This window comes from Rhineura floridana, chromosome 22 (genome assembly GCF_030035675.1).
Source record: "Rhineura floridana isolate rRhiFlo1 chromosome 22, rRhiFlo1.hap2, whole genome shotgun sequence".
Taxonomy (NCBI): Eukaryota; Metazoa; Chordata; class Lepidosauria; order Squamata; family Rhineuridae; genus Rhineura; species Rhineura floridana.
Genome location: NC_084501.1, coordinates 19921875 through 19942073, shown reverse-complemented (window position 1 = coordinate 19942073; position 20199 = coordinate 19921875). Strand labels below are relative to the sequence as shown.

At 47.4% G+C, this 20199-nt stretch overlaps 1 protein-coding gene across 1 annotated transcript; it reads right to left on the bottom strand.

The window, feature by feature from the left end:
• Nucleotides 1-152: 152 nt before the first annotated feature.
• On the bottom strand, nucleotides 153-20175 carry NXF1 (nuclear RNA export factor 1). The gene is made up of 21 exons (XM_061605575.1): nucleotides 19849-20175; nucleotides 18426-18642; nucleotides 17168-17315; nucleotides 14900-14983; nucleotides 13786-13890; nucleotides 13310-13390; nucleotides 12847-12916; nucleotides 12408-12496; nucleotides 11212-11319; nucleotides 10998-11107; nucleotides 8380-8416; nucleotides 8212-8280; nucleotides 7937-7992; nucleotides 7464-7571; nucleotides 6951-7009; nucleotides 6268-6383; nucleotides 5212-5254; nucleotides 5009-5081; nucleotides 3624-3806; nucleotides 3400-3460; nucleotides 153-2712 (listed from the first exon to the last, which is right to left on the bottom strand). The coding sequence occupies exons 1-21, from the start codon at nucleotides 19877-19879 to the stop codon at nucleotides 2674-2676; spliced, it is 1887 nt and encodes a 628-aa protein (XP_061461559.1). The 5' UTR covers nucleotides 19880-20175; the 3' UTR covers nucleotides 153-2673.
• Between the last annotated feature and the right edge of the window lie 24 nt (nucleotides 20176-20199).

The following is a 20199-nucleotide window of genomic DNA, read 5'->3' as shown; positions in this document are numbered from 1 at the left end:
CTCAAGGGCCAGCAGCGGCTCTCTTTCTACCTATATTTATTCAAAGCATGATTTATCAGCAATATATTAGTTCAACATACACCCTGCTTCTAGGCAGGAAGAGCAGGATATAAATATGATAAGAGTAATTGAGTAAAATGTGATAATAATAATAATAATAATAAACTTTAATTTATAGGCCGCCTATCTGGCCAATGGCCACTCTAGGCGGCTTACAGTAAATTATGATAAAATACAGTAAGTAAGATATAGTCAATACATTACATACAAGTTCAGTATAATAAATTATCAGCATTTCAATACAAGGCTAATTTACCCTAGAGTCTCAGAAGTTGTAAAGGCCTGGTTAAAGAGCCAAGTCTTCAGGCCCCGGCGAAATATTTCTAGGGAAGGGGCATGTCGAAGATCTATTGGGAGGGAGTTCCAGATCAAGGGGGCCGCCACAGAGAAAGCCCTCTCCCGAGTCCTCACCAACCTAGCTACTTTAGTTGGTGGGACTGAGAGCAGGTCCTGTGTGGCAGATCTCGTAGGGCGGCACAATTTATGACGGTGGAGGCGCTCCGTCAGATATACTGGGCCCAAACCGTATAGGGCTTTAAAGGTTAATACCAACACCTTGAATTGAGCCCGGAAAGCAACTGGAAGCCAGTGTAGATTGTAGAGCACTGGAGTAATATGATCATAACGGCGGCTATTCGTAAGTAAACGAGCCGCCGTATTTTGTACCAGCTGTAGTTTCCGGACTGTTTTCAAGGGTAGCCCCACGTAGAGCGCATTGCAGTAGTCTAAACGAGAGGTGACCAGAGCGTGCACTACAAGTGGGAGTTGGTGAACAGGAAGATAGGGTTGCAGCCTTCGAACGAGGCGCAGTTGACCCCAAGCTGCTCGGCACACCGATGAAACTTGGGCCTCCATAGACAGCTCGGAATCAAATTGTATTTTCAAATTGCAAAAATTACAGCATTTATGGCATGTAGGATTTGAATGGCAACGTATCCAGAAGACAACAAAGACGCTTAGACACCCAAGTCCTGTGAGGAAAGGTTGAATAAGTTGGGAACGTTTAGCCTGAGATTATGACGAGCTGGTAATATATTTAGATCCATTGGATAGACCAGTGGTTCCCAAACACTTTTCCTCACAGACCACTTGAAAATTGGTGAGGGCCTCGGTGGAGAGGCTGGATGGCCACCTTTCAAGGATTTCATAGCAGTGGATTGTCTGCCTTAGCAGGGACTAGACTGTGAATTTCTGACTTTCGATTCTCTAACTCACCAGCATGAATCCTTTGGTCACTTAAGCACAATGTTTCAGATCCAATGTTGGTATCATTCCCATCAGAGTCTAAAACAAGAAAGCTTTGCCAAGGCTCCTTAGTCACCTGTCTCTCTCTAACCTGGGACAGGAGGGCTTTCAGATGTGTCAGGGCTGCAGTTAAGAGCCACCTTCCTCTGGGGGAGAAATGCAAGCTACCCCCCTTCGCTTTCAGAAAAGGCACACACCTATATTGAGTAGGATAAACTCAGGGCAGAAGGCATAGGCTTCAGTGCCCTCCCCACCCCTTCTTTAAGCCAGTAAAACAGATGTGAGGAACCTTTGGCCCTCCTGATGTTGCTGAACTACAACTCCCATCAGCCCCAGAAAGCATGGCCGTTGGCAGGGATGATGGGAGTTCAGCAACATTTGGAGGGCCAAAGATTCAGGCGCAACCTTAGCAAAAAGATTGTGTGGGGGGGAATACTTATTTATATAACTTGTACATGTGACAGAATGTAGAAGCTGGGCAGGGCCAAAAATCCACATGGCCAGGGGAAGTTTAGAACATTACCACATGAGGCACACCATGGTTGTAAGGAGTAATTTTACTAAACACAGTGTTTTCAAGAACTACAGGCAGAAGAGACATATAGAAGCTACAGCTTGCTGACCATGCCAACCTCTCCCGCGCTTCCTCTCCCTTAAGAGGTGAACAACAGCAAACCCCCAGGAACTGGGGGAAAGAGTGAACCAACGTCCCAGAAGGGCTATGCTTTGGAGGCCAGCCGTCTTAGCTGGGCAGGCTTTGGGTTCCATACCTAAATCCTCTTGAGGCACCCTAGAACTAGGAACCCACTGTCTCTGGTAGCATTGGGAAGATCACCAGAAGGGACTGGGAAGCTGCTGGCTGTGGCAACTTTAACATTTATGGTTCCCCCTGCCCTCGAGGGCTATAATATAAATCTATGTTGGGAACTGCTGGGCCCTTCTTACTCTAGGCACGTACAAAACTTGACTCCTGAGACAGTAGCTGCTGGGGGGGGGGGGGAGGAAGCAGGTATGTTAAACCAGGTTTCCAAAATAAAAGGGGGGGGGGGAGAAACAAGAATGGAGCGCCTTCCCTCCAAATCCCCAAGGAGGGTTAGCTCTGTCCTCTAAAAAGCCAGTCTACACAGCAACTCTTCTTGTTTTCCTCCCGTCACCGCAGGTAAGAAGTGCTGCCTCTTCCACAAGCACCTGTCGTAGCTTTTGCCTGCACCCCAATGGCAACAGGCATGGCTGCAGTCTTCACAGTCATAAAAGGGTGAGAGTCTCTTAATTTACATAGTGAAACTTTCATTTATTTACAAAACAAGTAGCCAAAGGATAAAATGTCGCTTTGTTGGCTTTGGTCAGGGCAACGGGGGCAGGCAACACTCAGTTGATGAAAGCCACTTCTGGGATCTTCCCCTCAGCCTGCAAAATAGAAAAGGAACAATAAGTTAAAGGCAGCCGCCTCCTTCTCCATGTTTGGTTTTACAAGGAGACTGAGACAGTCAACAGAAACCAGGGGTCTTCCAGGCTCAAAAAGACTTGCCCAAATCCACACTTGTCCCCTCTTCCAAAGGTCTGTTAGAGGCTGCTAAAAGGACAAAATATTGTAAGTGCCTTCTCCTGTCCCAAGGCACAAGTCTGTTACACATCAATAACAGGAAGCTGATGTAACTGTGCTGTAGGGAAAGCAAAGAGCTTGCACCTTATCAATGTGCCCGCGGATCCCATAACTCCAAATAACTCTGAATGCCTCCATCAATACAGAGGAAAGGCCTTACTTGCAAACTTCCTCGGGGGGGGGGGAGGAACCCCTCCAAGACCCCTCAAAATGTGGCAAATCAGACCGTAAGAAAGGAAAAGCCACCCAGGAATCTCCACCCGCCAAAAAGAACTCCACTGTGGTGCAAGTCCATCTCAGTCGTCTCCAACTCTCAAGGCTGGCAGTACTCTTAGATGCCTGGTTCAAATATTGTTGGCTGAAATGAGACAGCCAGGCATTTCCTCAGAGCTCATACCCATCAAATCATAGTTACATATGAGTGAGAGCAACCATGCTCATCCATGACAAACATTCGAGGGCTGGTGTTGGATCAGCACCAGGACACTCACCTTGAGCTGGGTGAAGGCGTGGGCCGCATGAGCGTAGTTCCAATCATTGTCCAAGAGGCACCTGGGGAGAGAGAGAGAGAGAGAGGAAGGGGAGATCATAAAGCCATGAGGTGGCACCCGAACCTCACCCCATTTTGCAACAGCCCTCCCCTGCCCCATCTCCAGTCCAGCTCCCACCCTCTTCCCTTTCCTATCTGCCAGCCCCCTTGCAACTCAAGACTCACTTCTGAGACCACTCAAGGTTCATGCCCGACTGCAGTGAGAAATTTTGCAGCATTTCCTGCTGCTCGGCTGTGAGTGTGGGCACCGGGCTGGAGGAGGGCGTGGGCGCCGGCATGACGAAAGCTTTGCGGATCTCCTTGTTGGTGGCCTTACGAATGAACAACTGATCGTTCACGATGCACAGCCTGTGGAAGAGGGGAAAAGAGCCAGGCATGACTACTGCGTGCGGTGGCAAGTCTGTGTGCTGCTCAATAGCCAGCTTGGAGAGGAAGGCCAAGGAGGGGGTGGCCATCCATACTTTCAGCTGGGGACCTGAATATTCTTGGCTACCCCTCTGGTGGCAGGTGGCAAGTAGAGATTAGTATCAGCCAGTGCACACCCTCAGCCTCCTGAAGCTTGCTTGCTTTCCCTTGACAAGCAGTGCAGCTACATGCATGTTGAGCTTCTGCCTTCCCAGGAACTAAGGAGAGACGGTGGATGAACGATGTTAGTGGCAAGAAGTACAGCAAATCTTAAGAATGCATCTAGCCAGCCTTCTGTAAGATGGTCTTTAAACCATAGCGGGAAAAGAAGACACACACCAGCATGGTGTTCTTTGACCAATCTGCCGGCTGTTCCTGAAAAAGAAAACTGCAGCATTCTGCAAGCGGAACTGCCCCTTTCCCTTCTGTTCCCAGCATAGAGTCTATCAGGTGTAAACCAACCTCAGTCCTGATGGCCTACTTTTAAAACTAGAATTCCTGTGGTCAAACAATACACTTTAACATGTACAAAGTGAGAACTCTTTGTAACTCTTGGAATCTCTTTAACAATTAAGGCATAACTAACCTGCTATTCCCCCTTGCTTTTCAACATTTAAATGCCTTGCTGGAGAGGCCAAGATCTACTAGCCCAACATCTTTTTTTGCAAGAATTCCAGCACAGGAACATGGGAATCTGCCATATACTGAGTCAGAGCATTGGTTCCATCTAGCGCATCAGCAGTGGCTCTCCAGGATTTCAGAGAAAGGTCCTCTCTCAGCCCAACCGGGAGATGCTGGGGATTGAACCTGGGAGCTTCTGCATGCAAAGCAGATGGCTCTTCGCCAACCAACTGGCCCTCAGTTGTCCCCTAAACATGGACCAGTGGTCCACCAGTAACCCAAGATCTAACTTCTGCCCACTTCTGGTACATATATGAATCACTGGGAGAAACAGATTGCTCCTTCATAAGCTGGTAAATTCCCCAATGCCTTCAGCACGTGGGGTATTTTAAAAAGCCTTCAACTTCCCCAACTCCTAACAGACATGGCAGCTAAGACTCTCTGCGCATATCCTCCTGCCAACACCTGCCCTCTCACCCTGCAATCCCTTCATCTGTCCGTGTCCTGAAGCTCACGGCCCTTACCCGTTATTGCCAGCAGGCACAGCGATGAACACACGAGTGAAGGACCGCACGGAGTCCCGACACTTGCCATCCACTGCAGAATTGAAAGGAGGGGGGGAAGCACTGTCAGAATGTTCAAGGAAGGGACACTGGCTGCACGCGTGCCGACTATCCCGCATTTCAGAATGTGGCACAAAGGAGGAGATTTTTAACATCATGCTCACCTTCCTTGAAGATCCCGTTGAGAGTGAAGCACAGCAGCGTGTTCTGCAATGAGGAACCCACAGACGCTATATACTTTATTTAACATCCAAATGTATACACCTGCCTTTCTATAATAAAATATTCACAGCAACTTGCAATAAAAGATAAATACTAGAGCAAGAACAGAAACAATGACAATCATACCGTCTGAAACAGTCTAAAAAGACGGTAAGCAGCATAAAAAGATATCTACAGATGGTCCTCTGCAAAATCTTGCTGGAACAAAATTGCCTTTGTTTTAACTAAAAGTGAGCTCTAGAGAGAGAGGTAGATTAAATAGATTTTTATTATATTATACTACCAAAACGTTTCAGCTTGCGCCTTCATCAGCTGCTAAGATACAAATGCTGTTACCAAGGTGGCACTTATAGAGCTTTGAGGATGGAATACTCAGAGGGGCTTCATTTGCAGAAGCTAAGGAGTGGTGGTACTGTCCTCCAGGTTGTACAGGCCACGTGGTGCCAACCTGGAGGACAGTACCACCACTACTTAGCTTCTGCAAATGAAGCCCCTCTGAGCATTCCATCCTCAAAGCTCTGTAACTGCCACCTTGGTAACAGCATTTGTATCTTAGCAGCTGACAAAGGTGGAAGACGAAACATTTTGGTGGTACAATAAAAAACCTCTGTTTTGTTAATCACAATTACATGCATATATTTTAGGTGATTAACAGAATCCTTATAAGAATCCAGAAAAAGCTTGGGCGAAGTTCTGTTTGTTGCTTTTAAAACCAAGATTTCTGTCTGCAGAATTCTGAGAGTTTAGGAGCACATCTTTTGCTTAAGAGAGCAACTTGTATAGAGGTGGTTGTTTTATCATTTATGTATATTGATTTTGGCTTCTACATCTAATAAACAACAACAACAACAACTTATCTGGGCTCCCGTCACTCCCCAGGAACAAGCATGCCCCCACCCACCCAATATCCTTTTCCTCATCATTTCTGTTGCCTGCTGACCTCACCTACTCCCTGAAGGGAGGCATAAACTCGGCCAGTCCCTTCTCCTGTGACTCACCGTCTGTGCACAGACATCCACAACAAAGGAGTTGATGTCATGTTGAGTCTTGGGCAGCTCACTGAGGAAAGCCACAACGTTCAGCTTTGTGTGCTTGAGGAGCCTGAAGCGCATGGCTGGGGACAAAGAGAGCAGGAAGGTCATCAATTACCTTCACCAAAGTAACCCAAGGTGGAGACACCAGCAGCAGACATGGAGAGTGGTGCAGGCTGGCCTTCTACATCAATAGAGCCATGGATAGGCCATTAATACAGGAATACCCCCCCCAAAAAAGCTCCTCTGGTTCAGTTCCAAACTAGATCCAACCAACATGGGTCAGTTTCGTTTCTCCAGTTCAATACAAAGAGTTATTTTCCAGGTCTACCTGAAGAGAACGGTTAGCCTTGTATACACCATCCCAAATGAGCCCCCAAATCACTTTTCTGCTGTTACTCTTCCCACGACTGGGCTGTGAGGAATTTTGAATGAAGGAGTTGCACAGGTTTCAGGTGTCTCAAATCCTTTCATCTGTCGCAGCTCCCCTTTTTGGTGCACTGATGCCCCAGCATCAGTGGCAGAAGCACTATGTAAGGCCTGCCTTCAGCACTGACACTACTAGTTTAAGACTGCCCTGCTTAAAAGGGTTTGTAACCTTGTACCCCAAGCCCTCAACATTCCTTCTGCAGCCATTTGCCATTACTTACTGGGATCCTTAAGTTTCTTCACATTCCTGCTGTTCTTAAAGTATTCAGCCAAACTGCTCCTGCAGACAAAACAAGAACCTCAACATCCATAAAATCTCATTTCTCTAGACCTTTGTTTGCTTAGCAGGAAGTGTATGCTACATTGCTCTCCAAACAGTTTAGTTAGATTGACTGAACACCGCCAAACCTTTGTCACGATTGACACAATACAACCAAATATGTAATTGTGACAGTCTCAAATCATCATCTTAAAAAAAATTAAAGTTATTATTACACAAAGCATGAAATACTTGAAGAGGCGGCACGTGTAAGACCCATGCACAGCTCTTTGCATCTCTCTGTCACTAACAAAAGCAGGAGAAATTATGGCATTTGTTTAAATTGATATAGGTTGCCGAATTCCCCCCCCCCCCAGTCCTACTTACACCATATCATACCAAAACCTAAGTGTGTGGTGCTATGCTAAAGTGTGGTCCCAAGAAAAGGGAATGGCCCTTAGAAGCACCAACTTACCTGGAAGGGTTCTGCACTGTGAAGGGGATACTCAGAGAGCAGCAGGCTCCATCGTGGTAGGCATCCAATAAGCCTTGCCGGTCCCCCGAGTCATAGATGGTGTAGTATCTGTGGCAGAACAACAACATGATTAGACACACATACATCCACTCCCCTTTAAAAAAATAAAAAATGAAAGGGAGGTTTTAGTGGCTTTACTATTTCTACTGTGTTATTTCCAATATACCGGGTACTGTTTCTCAATAAACCCTTTCATTTCTTTCCATGACAATAGAGTCAGTGATTTACCAGTCAAACTTTACACAATGGGGTGCAATTTTGCATCCTGATTTTCAAATTGTCAGCCAGCATCACCACCACCCTCTTCTCCATATCTAACTTGAGACCCAAGATCTGTGCTGAGCCTCCCAGACTATAAGGCTACTGGCCTCTGTCTTTTTTTTTAACACACAGCATCTCGCAACTCTACTTACTGTTGCAGAAATCGTAGAATCAACGCTTTCAAGTCTTCAGAGCAAAAATAACTACCCTGAGTGGGGAGAGTCAAAAAGAGAAGTCACTTGTTAGTCTGTTCCCCTTCATGGCCTCCCAGGCGTTAACCAAGACCTACTGAGCAGACACCCTCAGCCTTCCAGTGCCAGAGGCCATGCCAGGCAATGGGACTGAGGCCAGAACTCAGAACGCTCCAGCTCTCCCAGCACAAGGGCAACATGGTAGGCTCTCTTCCACCTTCCAAGCATTTCTGTACCTTACTAGAGGGCAGCGTAGTCGGTGCTTCAACATCAAAAGCGATAGGAGGGGGGAGTTCATGACCGTCCTGTGGAAGAAGCAGAGGAGTAAGGCAATGGCACTGCCAGAGACAGAATGTTGCACCCAAACCCTGCCCGTCCACCCGGAATTGGAACAGTTTACTCACCAGCCTCAGCAGCTTCGGAAACCGTTCTCGGATGGCGCTGTCAGAAAGGGGAACAGGAGTGAATGAACCAGCTTGGTGCCCCAATGGCACTGCCCTCCCCCATCGATGGCCTGCTGGGGTGGACCCACCATCATCACCTCCTACTCCAGCCAGCCCAATCTCTGCTATAATCTGTGGTGGCCTCCAATCTTCCCTTCTCTAATGCGTTCTTTAAAATCAGGACGGGGTGGTAGGCAGCGGCCTTGCAAAAAGAAGCTGCCTCAACTGCTCTGAAGAGGAGGAGGGGATTAAAATGTATTATCCTGGGCCAAACAGACGCCCACATTTCTATATAGTTGCCAACAGGTAATGCATAAGCCACACCTCCTGGATTCTAAATTTCAGAGCAACCAGCCCCTCCCCCCCAATGAGACGTGTTAGGAAAGATATTCTGCAAGGGACAGGGTTTCGTTCCACACATCTGGGCCTCTCTTAGGTGCGTGGAGAAAACTATATAAAACTATGAAATGGTGGCATTACTCACCAGAATTTTTTAATGAAAGCCCCATAAAAAAGGCTGTCAACCTGTATGCTACTTGGAAAGCCTAAGACATTTACATGTGCAAGCATTTTAAAGGCAGCACGTGTGCAAACCCAGTGATGGTTTGTAATGCTGCACACGGAACCACAACAGGCTCGGCATCTTTGGCCATTAAGCATGGAAGCAACACAGAGAGTGTTAAAAGAATCGTATTGCTTATACTGGATCAGATAATTATCGCAATCCAGGTTAAATATCAATCTGATGACAGCTGACATTTCCCACCCTGTGTATTGGAATCTGACTCAAGTCTCACTTAGGAGAAAAATGCTAAGTCAGATTTTCTTTAATTTTGCCAGACAATTCTGGACACAAAGGGCAAGTTGATCAATTTAATTATTATAGTCCTGCCACTTGATAACACACCAGGGTGATAGTAACAGTTAGCCAGCTTCAAACTATTAGCAGGCAACAGTCCAGCTTTGGATCAGCAGAGCAGAAAACATAAGTCTTTTAAGTAAAATACTCCACAGATCTTGTCATTTTCCTGTGGTAGCTTTAAACATACACACAGGTGAGAGGCAGGAAGTCTCGAAAGTCGTGCTCTACTAAAGGGCTCCCTTGGCACTTACCTGAGCTTGTACTCACCCATGTGGCTCAATTTATAGAAGCGCTGAGGCCAGAGGGTGGGGGCAGGGAAGGGGAAGTAGGGGAAATGGACAAGAACTCCCACTGGTCATGGAGATGCCTGAGCCAACTTCCTGGCACCCAACTTAAAACAGCTTTGGGAGGGTTCCTGCATCAAGGCCCAAATCTAATTAATGACTGTGGAAGACAGCGAAGGGGGGAGCGAGAAGCAGGGAGACGCCAGAGACTGATGGAAAAGAAGAAGACAAGGCCTAGAAACTCCTCCCCACTAATGCACAGCCTCATCCATCCTCCACGTTGCCCCTCCGACTCCCAACCCTGCAGAGGTACAGGTGCCTTGCCCATGCCAGCAAGACTTCAAGAGTACAAGTGGGATGGTGGGAGGACACAAAGAGCTTGACATGCAAGAGGTTTGTCACTTAGGTCTGCTGTTGCTGCTCCAGTCCAGAGTCAGCACAATCGTTGCTCCCAGCTCTTCAAGAAGCAAAAGCCTCCCCACCAGAGACAGCGCCAGGGCCGTCCAAAAGCTACTTGCTGAGAATGAGCCAGCGAAGGAGGCTTCTGGTGCCGTTTGTCTGACACCTTCCCCAGAGGCAGGCGGAAGGGCTTTCGTTTGGCCACTGTGTGACTGTGCCTGTCTTAGGTTGTTCCTTCCACAAGGAATCTTACCCGTCATTGGCTAACCAGCCATCCGTTGAGAGCCAAACGCACCGGGGGCACCCGTAGGGTTTTGCAGCTTGGTTCCAACTCTCCAACAGAAAGACTTTGTGTGCCTCTGCACAATACAGTACATCCTGGCGCTGTGTGGGGGAGCCCGCAATATAAACAAAGCAGCAAGGCCACAAGGAAGGTGGCACGGCATGGCAGGCTCAAAGGAGGGTGGTGGTGCACAAGGGGAACTGGAGAGGGTGGAAAAGGCTGTGCATCCTGAGGCCCTAGAGCCCGGGGCGGGGGGCAGCGGTAGAGAGAAGCAAGTGATGTGTGCAGAGGGGGAGAGTGGAAGGAAGACAGGAAAGAAAAGGGGACAGAGAAACAGCAAGATTTTTACAAGGAAGAGAAGCGAGGCTGGGGTGGGTGGTGTGATATGGGAGATCATTCGAAAAAGCAAAATTTTAGCTAATAAAACGTAATATTAAAACAAGCGGGATGTGTGCATGGGGGAAGGAAAAAGGGTTGGGCAGTGCTCCAATCTGGCTGAAATAAAACCATTGTCACAAGAATCACAAATCAGGATCCAGGAATGGAACAGGTGTCTTCAGAGACATGGCCACAGCAGAGGCAAGATGGTGCTATGTGGGTCAAAGCAATCAACTGGGCACCAGTATGAGGGGGGAGAAAAGTCTCTTGGCAAGGAACTGGCACATCTTCATCAACCCCTGTTTGCACTCTGGGTAGACAGGGTGTGTCCTCCTGAGACAGCTAAGGCTGTCCCAGGGCTGCTGCTGCTCACCTGATGTAGGTGGACTGGTCCCGGAAGCTATCACACAGAGGGTTGCCATCCAGCCAGAGTTCCTCAAGCTTCAAGCCTTTCAACCTGTCCAGATCACGGTCTGTCTTCAACTGAAAGGGGTCAGGAGGGGAGGAGAGAGAAAACACCCAAGTCAGAGAGTGAGGATTCTATCTAGCAGAAGGTTCAGGCTGAGCTGGTGAGCAGCTGGGCCTACCTGGTTGCAAGACAAATTGAGAATCTTCAGGTTGGGAGCCTTCTGGGGCAGCTCAGCCATATCATCCAGTCGATAGAGCTTGTTGTCACTCAAGTTCAGAGACAGGAGCTGCAAGGATGGAGAAGAAAAGAAGCAAGGTGGGAACGGGAGAGGGCCAAGAGAATGAAAGCAAGACGTAATAAAGAAGCTATCCTATAAATCAGGCAACACAACATTCACATTTAAACATACCAGAAGAAACACAATTTAGGCCACAGCATATAACTGCTCCAACCTTTAGATAAAAAAAAGCTGAACAAAAATGACCAATTCAATTCTGTTCAATTATTTTGGTTGCACGTGCTTTGTCTTAGTTAACAGTAGTCCATCTTGAGGAGTTAGTAACCTAGACTCAGTGTCAATGTCAAGTTGTTACTTTGGGAAAGTGGGGGGGGGGCAGGGCTTCTTCCCTCAAGACAAGCTCAAAGAACTTGGGCATGGAAAACTGCAAATGATTCAGGGATACACAATAGGCCTTTTCAGGTGTTCTCCCTTCATGTGATCAAACCGGCTAACCCTGTCCCTGCTGCATCCTTGCCAGCCCCATCATCCACATGCTGTGTGTGTAGGTGGTTTGAAGCAGGGAGCCCGCTGTATGTAATACTGCATGCTAAAATCGATGGGGAGTCTATGCCACTACATCAGGCTCCCACACTTAGGGTCTCCTCCTATTCCTCCAAGTATGGACATTAGGGGGTGGAGCCAGTGAGAAAGCGAGGGTGGGGGCACCTAGTGTGGCTATGCTCTCCCCTCCATGAAACTGTAATCACGTGAGAGGAGAAGGTCCAAGAAGGACCAATGCATGCAGAAGTATCTGTGCATGATGGTGCCCAGGAACCAGAAGACCACACATCCTGCTTCGAGCAGACGGTGCACCATCTTTAGGATTTATTTATTTATTCAGTGTGCTTATATACTGCTTTTTGCCACCAAGTGACCTCAAATCAGTTTACATAATAATTAAATAAATAATGTCATTAAAAGTCACAGAACACAATTAATATAACAGTAAGACACAAATTACACTTCCAAGGAGCTTAGTGTACAGTTTACAGTTACAGAATATTTCCTAAAAGTGTCCATGAAACTTTTCAGCCTGACTTTTCAGAGAACCCTGAGGCTGGGCCGGACTGATAGGAGGGAGAAAAATGGCTGACCTCAGGGATGTTCTCCTGGATGATGCGCAGCACAGCTAGCATGCAGGTTCGGCGGCTCAACACCATGTCAATGTTTTGGGCCACCAGATCTGGGGAGTTAAAATGTAGTGTTAATATCACTTCTACCAGCTGACCTCCCCAACAGAAACCCACCATAGCCCCTGAGCTGGAACCAGAGCTTTGCAGCCTTTGGCTTAATTGCTGTAAACCACCCAGAGGGCTTCGGCTATGGGGTGGTATATAAAAGTAATAAATAAATAAATGAATGAATGAATGAATGAATGAATGAATGAATGAATGAAGAAAAGCCTAACTTCTGAGGATAAGAAACTTGATTGCACTGGTCTTGGGGTTTTGCTTTGTTTTAAATGATGGATAAACTTCACTGCAGCTTCTAGGCGCGTAGAAGAACAGTGAAAAGATGGATCAGGCGACCTACCTGGATCCGCGTGAACATTCTTTAGATCCAAGGCCTGCTGGGGACCATCATATCTTTTACTCATGCAAAGCTGGAAGCGGAGAGAAAATTTCCATTAGGTAGATAAGGCCTGAGAAGGAATCCTGGACAGAAAAAATGGCTCTTGCCTGGCTCACCCCTGCTCATTTGACAGGAAAAACAGAATCTCAGTACCCCAAGCAAAGGAGGGGGGAAAAACAGGGCTGGGAAGAGATTGTACAATACTCAGGGAATTGTTTCCCCACTAAAGACAGAGGACATTTCCCATAACTCTCTACTCTCTTGAGATAATTTAGAATCATAGGATCAGAAGGGACCTCAAAGGTCATCTTGTCAGGTTCCCAAAGTGAAACAAACCAGATACGTGCTACATCTAGGAACACAAAGCAGACTGGCAAGTGGATGGCAAGAAGGCAGCGCTGATGTTCTGGCAGATTCCACTCACCTTCAGCTGCTCAATCTCCTCTGGTTTCAATTCACGCTGGGCAGACATGGGGGGACTGCATGCGTTTGCGAGTATCACTACCTGAAAGAAAGGTCAGGTTGGAAGTTGGAGAAGGGTGCAAGTTAAGCCAGCAAAGAATGGTCCACCCAAGAGATGGAAGGGAGGAATAGGAACTGGCCGGCAGGCTCGTCATGGGCTCCCCGACTCCCTTGGCAGGTGGGCGAGGTCAGCCACCAAGACATGTGACTTAACTTCAAAGGAAAGAAGTGCACTCCTGACTCTTTCTTTTCTTCCTTTGTGGCACTGCTTGAATGCAAGCGGTGCCTGGGAGGGGAGATCTCTGCCGCATATGGGGCTCGCATTCAGCAGGATGGAGAAAGGGTAAAAGTGAGTCCGGTCTATAACTGACCTCACATCTGTGTGGTTCTGTATGCAGCCTTCCCCTCCCCACCCCCATCGATCAAGATTATGCTAACCTTGTAGCCATCTGGGGCCACAATCTTGCGAGACGCCTGTTTGAGAGCATTGGCTGCAGTGGCATCTTCCACATAAAACAGTGCTCGATTATTGGAGTAGTGAAGCTGTGGGAAGAGGAAAAGAAACGTGTTGGTGCAAGACCTCTTTCGTTCTCTTTTAATTAGAAAAAAAGATGCTGATCTTCACGATGACTGAAAACTGCATGGAAACATGGATGGTACCTCGCAAGGGCTTTGAGTGCAGCTTCAAGTGGACAAAAAGGTGCAGGGCTTGGGTCTGTTAAGCTTCCCCATCACCAGCATCTCCTGCTACTCTGCACCTCCCACCACCCTTAATGTCCACATTCCTTGATAATATCTTATTCCTCTAGACCAGCATTTCCAAAACTGTTGGATTATCTGGGACACAGTAGTAGTTTTTTCTGGATTAAAACTGAAGACACATTTCAACTCTGATGTTCAAAACAGCACACACTTTTTTTTAATCATTTCCCAGAAAAATGAGCCAACGCAACTCCTTTCAATTGCAGGATAGCACACTTTATGCTTCCTGGCAGCTGAGTAGGGCCTAGGGAAGGAATTGGGCAATAGTGAAGATTCTCCTGAATTCTTCACCTGTAGTATGGGATGCACAATGGTATCCTGGTGTACAGTTCTTGAATAATGGGAGGAAGACAGAGCAGCTTTAATATGAATGCACAAGCTCCACCCCTTGACTACTCCACTCCCCAATTTTAGTCAAATAATGTCTTTCCAGGAGCATCTAAAAAGAGTAATTAAGGAGACCCTCTGAATGGGACTATTTGGAGGTGAACTAACATTGAATACAAACCAGGAAGTCTAACCCGTGCTCAGCACCTTGTAATCTGAGCACCACTGGTGCATGCTCCATTAGGATAACACCACTGGCAATATAATGATCATGTGTGCACATGTGTGTCAAATCAATGCTATATAAAGCTTCCTGACTTCAACTTGCACAGGGTGCTGGATCATGGTGGATGCAAGGCTCACCTCACAAGGCACACAATTTGGAAATCATTATTCAAAACTATTGTTCTGTAAAGCAGGAAGGTAAACACTTGTCCAAGGAGCAGACTTATGCCTCTCTTACCTCCACAGGATTGAAGGGCACACTGCTCAAGTTCTGAATGGCATTAATCAGCCAGGCCTTTTCATATTTCCTTCCGTAGGGAATCTGAGAAGAAAAACAGACAAGCCAATTAAAACCCAGAATCTCTAAGGCAGGGTCATAGCAATACTGCAATAATTTCCACGTCAATTTGCCACTTGGTAACTGGGGTCATTTTTCAATGCAATGGGGTGGGGGGGAGGAACATTTTGGCTAATCTGGAGGGGTCAAACCTGAAAAACACACATTCTGTAGAAAAAAGGTTACAGCATTTGGTGCTTTTTAGTTTAGAGAAAAGGCGAGTAAGAGATGATACAAAAGTGTAAAAAAATTGTGCATAGTGTGCAGAAAGCTGACAGAGAAAAGTTTTTCTCCCTCTCTCATAATACTAGGACTCATGGACATCCAATGAAGCTGAATGCTGTACGATTCAGCAAAGACAAAAGAAAGGACTTATTTACACAGCACAACCCTTTCAAGTAGAGACCTTATCCCAATCTGCATCTGTGTTGGAAATGTTTTTAAAGATTTTTAAAAAAAAGATGATTGAAGGAGTTTTGTTTTTAAGATTTTTAAAAAAGATGTTTTATAGATGTTTTCAGCGTTTTGTCACTTGTTTGGTGCCTTGGACTCCTTCTGGGAGGAAGGGTGGGATATAAATTTAATAAATAAAAAATAAACAAACTATGGAATTTGTTCTCACAAGAGGCAGCGTTGGCCACCAATCTGAATTATTTTAAAATAGGATTAGACAAATTTATGGAGAATATGGCTGACAATGGCTACTAACCCTAATGCCTATGTTCTACCTCCAGTTGCTGGAAACCAGAGAGAGACTGCGGTTGTACTCAGGTCCTGTTTCTGGGCCTCCCACAGGCCTCTGTGAGAACAGGATGCTGGGCTAGATGGGGCACTGGCCTGATCCAGCAGGGCTCTTATGATCTTATGCAGCTGCAGAACAAAGTGCTGTGATTCAGCTTGGAAAGGAACAAAGAGAGATGCTTCAGGCCTGCAGCTTTCAAAATTCTAGGCATAGGCGAAATTGGAGCAACAAGGAATCGACTTCCAAGTCAGGAAAGAGCAAAGGCCGAGGAATAACCTCAGTCCATTGTGGGTGGCTGAAGGGCTCTGGCTAGGGATGGACTGATCAGCCCATTTCCATTCCGTGCCTGTTGCCACGTCAATTATACATCCATCCCTTCCCTTTTTTTGCAGATAAAGAGAAGAAAAAGTGATATGCAAATTGTACGCATTTCATGCTCTTTCTTCCCCTAAAATACATTTTTAATTGTTTCCAGTTTAAAAAAATGGATTTTGTATGCATTTTTTTAAAAAAATCACTCATTTTTGAACTGAAACTGCAGAGCAAAATTCAGAGGTGAGTGATCTGATGGATAGCTATGTTCCAATGACCACATACAAGGCTGGGGTCAGCAAATTAGGCTGCTTTGTTTTAAAAACACAGACTGGACAAATCCCGCTTCCACTTCTAGCTCTGGCCCATCATCCTCCAAGTCCTCCTCACATCAGCTCTCCAGCAAGACTAGTTGGCCAAGGCGTCTACACTGAATGGCTGGGCAAGGTACGTAGGAAGGAATCGATCCTATATTCAGAAATGTAAAAGCAGCCTGCAGGCAGGGAGGACAGAAGAGGCCTGGGAGAAGTTATCTGACAATGGCTGATCCCTTTCAGCCAAGCTCCTGAATCTCAGGAAGATTAGGCACTGGCCACTGGAAAGGGCAAAACCTGTGAGGGCAACCAGTCCCTGGATACATTTCAGCTTGTGCAACTCAAAGGTGCAAGACAAGATTCTTGGAGAAGTGAGACCTACCTGCTCAATCCCTGCCCCTCCTGGCTTACATAAAGAATGCCAGAGGGGAGCCATGAAGGTGTTGTTATAAAATGGCATTGTCATATCCCACACTGGGCCTCATGGGACTGCAAAGCTATCTGTGTGGGGAAGGACTGACCTCCTGTGTGATTTACTGTCAGAACTGAAATTGCAAAGTTCTTTCTTTTCAGAACATTCCCAAGCCTAACCATAACAACTATAGCTCCTTATGTTTTCAACACACTCGCGTTTCAAAATTATTCACGTGAAGTAATGGCTGGTCTGTTAAACAATTAACACGGTCTAAGTTATGTGTGCATAGCAGGTTAGAGTGAACTAACAAAGGCTGCCCGCTTCCTGCGTCCATCTCTCTTCTCTCCCCCGCCCCTCCGCTGCCCCAAAGGGCCAATGTGACTCACTGTAATCTTGAACCAGTTCTTCCTGGAGACCATGGTCCTGGGGACAGGCCGTTCTGGGACACTCAGATTCTGTCTCACTGTAAGGCTTATACTGCTGATGCCTCCCCGCTCCCGATCTTGTCTGTTCGGTCGCTGCCCGTAAGGAGTGCTGAGGAGTAGAAAACCAGTTTTCATTATGGAGTGTAAGCAGCGTGCTGAAACACAGCTTCAGACTCTGCTTAGCAAGTTAAGTCTGGAGCAGACACTCAAGTTATTCTACTTCAGACGGTTGCTTGTGCTTGAGGCACCTGGTTGGCCACTGTGAGAACAGGATGCTGGACTAGATGGGCCACTGGCCTGATCCAGCAGGCTCTTCTTATGTTCATATGTTCTTGTGTGGACAAAATAGCAACAGAAAGCATTTGGTGTCGTCCCCCCATCCCCCCCAAAAGTCCACAGAAATAATAAGACATTTTAAGTGATAATTATACCCCAAACGTAAGTTTACTCAATAAACTAGGGCACCCAGGATTCCAACCCTTTTGGCAAATCACTAATAAATCCAATTATCGGTTTCCTGATTATTATTATTTGTTTCATGGAGCCTTCATCTAGTTAAATGCTATGCTAGGGAGTGATTCAGATGACCCAGATTCTCCATCGCAGGACACACACAAACACACACAGTGTCCCTCCCTACAGCTGCAAACCTGAACCCGGTTAGGCAAGAAAGGGTCACTTCCCTTCTGGAGCCCCACCTTCTAAGCCTTTTGTTACTAGCTGTGGGAAGGCATGTAAACCAGAGCATTAAAAACAGTGCAGTGCAGGTCACAAACAGGCATTGACCTTTCTGCCCTTCATGAAAACCAACCCCTTGACCTTATTCACATCCTGTCTTTAACCAACTAAGGCCGCTAAGAAATGGTCCACTTGTCTTTCCTAGAATTAATGCAGAAACATTTTTATGGGGCTGCTTAGAGATCTTATGAAACTCACACACAGTTAGCTTATTAATCAAAACCTAAAAAGAAAAAGGTCCTAAACAGTCTTGGGAAAGGTCACCTTTTTGAGAAATGTGCCTTTCTTCCCAGTGTATTGACTATATCTTTCACATGAAAAACAAATGGATATCCCCTTTAACAACAACGGATATACTCTTTGATGACAGCTATATAACTAGCATAGGGTTTAAGAGTGTTTGGGCCCTTACATGAGAGTCATGGTCAGGTGTGGAAAACTGGACTGTGCACATGCCCACCCAACAGAACATTTTACTCACTAGCGGGATCGCAGCGCATCATGAGGGTCACTCATGAGAACATCTCCGTCCTCCTCTTCCAGCCGGCTCCGAGGACTGGGCCCTGCATTGCTCCAGTTCCGCTGGTGATGGTTAATCTCACTGTACATCTTCCCTCGGAAGGGCCCCCGGCCTTTTCGCCTCCTCCCTGGGAAGCCCCTGTTGCCGCCTCCACCTCCACCCACACGATCATCATGCTCTATGTAAGGGTAACAAATTGAAGCATCAGAGGGCTGTCAAGAGGCATTTTGTTTACGTAAATTAAAGGATCCCAAGTGATGCATTCAGAGAAACAGCCACAACGCCTAGCAAGTCTCCAAGACAAACTAGAAGAGGGGTAGCTAACATTGATGTCCTTCGGATGTTGTTAACACCCCAGCTCCCATCATCCCTGACCACTGACCAAGCTGGCTGGGGCTAAAGCGAGCTGGCGTCATGCAACATCTGCAGAACATCATGTTGCATCCCCTAGACTGGAGTTTGCCCTCTTCTTCAACACTCTGTTCTCTTCGTCCTCAAAATTTCAACTGTGTATTCGAGAATATCACAACTATGACACACCTCCCCTTCCCATCAGTTGTCCGCTTCCTTTTTTCAAGTCTCCATTCTCTAATCCACCACCACTGCCTCCCTTCCACCTCTCCCAAGGACCTCAAATCACATTATTCTCTCCCCCCCCAGCATACCCTCCAGCTCCTCCTTTACTCCACCTAAATTCTCTTATCCTTTTAGCTCTTCCATGGAAAGGGCAGTCTCTCTCCAAAGAGTCTCTCCCACCTGCTTCATTTTTCTACCAAACCAGATCCTCCTTCCCCCTTAACAGTGATACATTTGTATACAAGTACACACCACACGGATGTTGTACAGTCAGCCTTTTCTCAGAGCGCAAGATCTCCCCCTGGCCAAGGTTCCAAACCCCCAGAATGCCCCCTAATCTCCAGTTCCCCCCCAAAGCCTCTCCACCCCCTTGGAAAGCTCGCCTCCTCTCTCCTTCTGCCCCACAGGACCCACTGCCTTAAATGCCCCCTCCCTTCCATCATGGGCTACAAGCCCCCCTCTCCACCCTTCCTCTTCTTCTGCCCCTCTCTCGTGGGGCCTGCCAGGGGCCCCTACCTGCACGGCCCGCCCACCTACCCCCTTAAGTATAAAAAGGTCTCATCCTCTACAGCAAGGGCGGCCCTACCCCCACTCCCATAATCCCCGCGTACTGGCCACGATGGCTGGGGCTGATGGGAGTTGGAGTCCGGCAGCATCGGGAGCGGGACTACTTTCGCCACCCGACCTCGGTACCTTCCTCAGTGTCGGCCCGCAACAGTGGCCCCGATTCTCCCCCCGCTCTCCAACCCCCCCCGCCTCCCTGTCACTCACGGCTCTCCTCCCCCCGAACCCCTCTTTCTCTCCTCACCGCTGTATCCTCCTTTTCCTCCGTCGGCCATCGAAGAAGGTGGGCCTCACAGAGCGTCGCCCGCCCCCGCGCGCGGGAGAAATATAAGGCCACCTGCCCCCTCCCCGCCGTCTCTCTCGCGCGCAAAAAAAGACACTAAAACTAGCATTAAAGTCTGTCCTCGAGTCAGTTACAAAGCCAAGCGGCCCCCCTCCTTTTTCTTTCTCTCACGGAGTATATCATCCACCTGACGAGGCCCCGAGCGCCTCACTGCGCATGCCCACAAGGAGAGCGCTCGCGCCGACGCTGCAGCCCCACCCCCAAGAACGTACAGCGCGTAATGCGGCGCTTACTGGCTCGCGCGCACGCCAA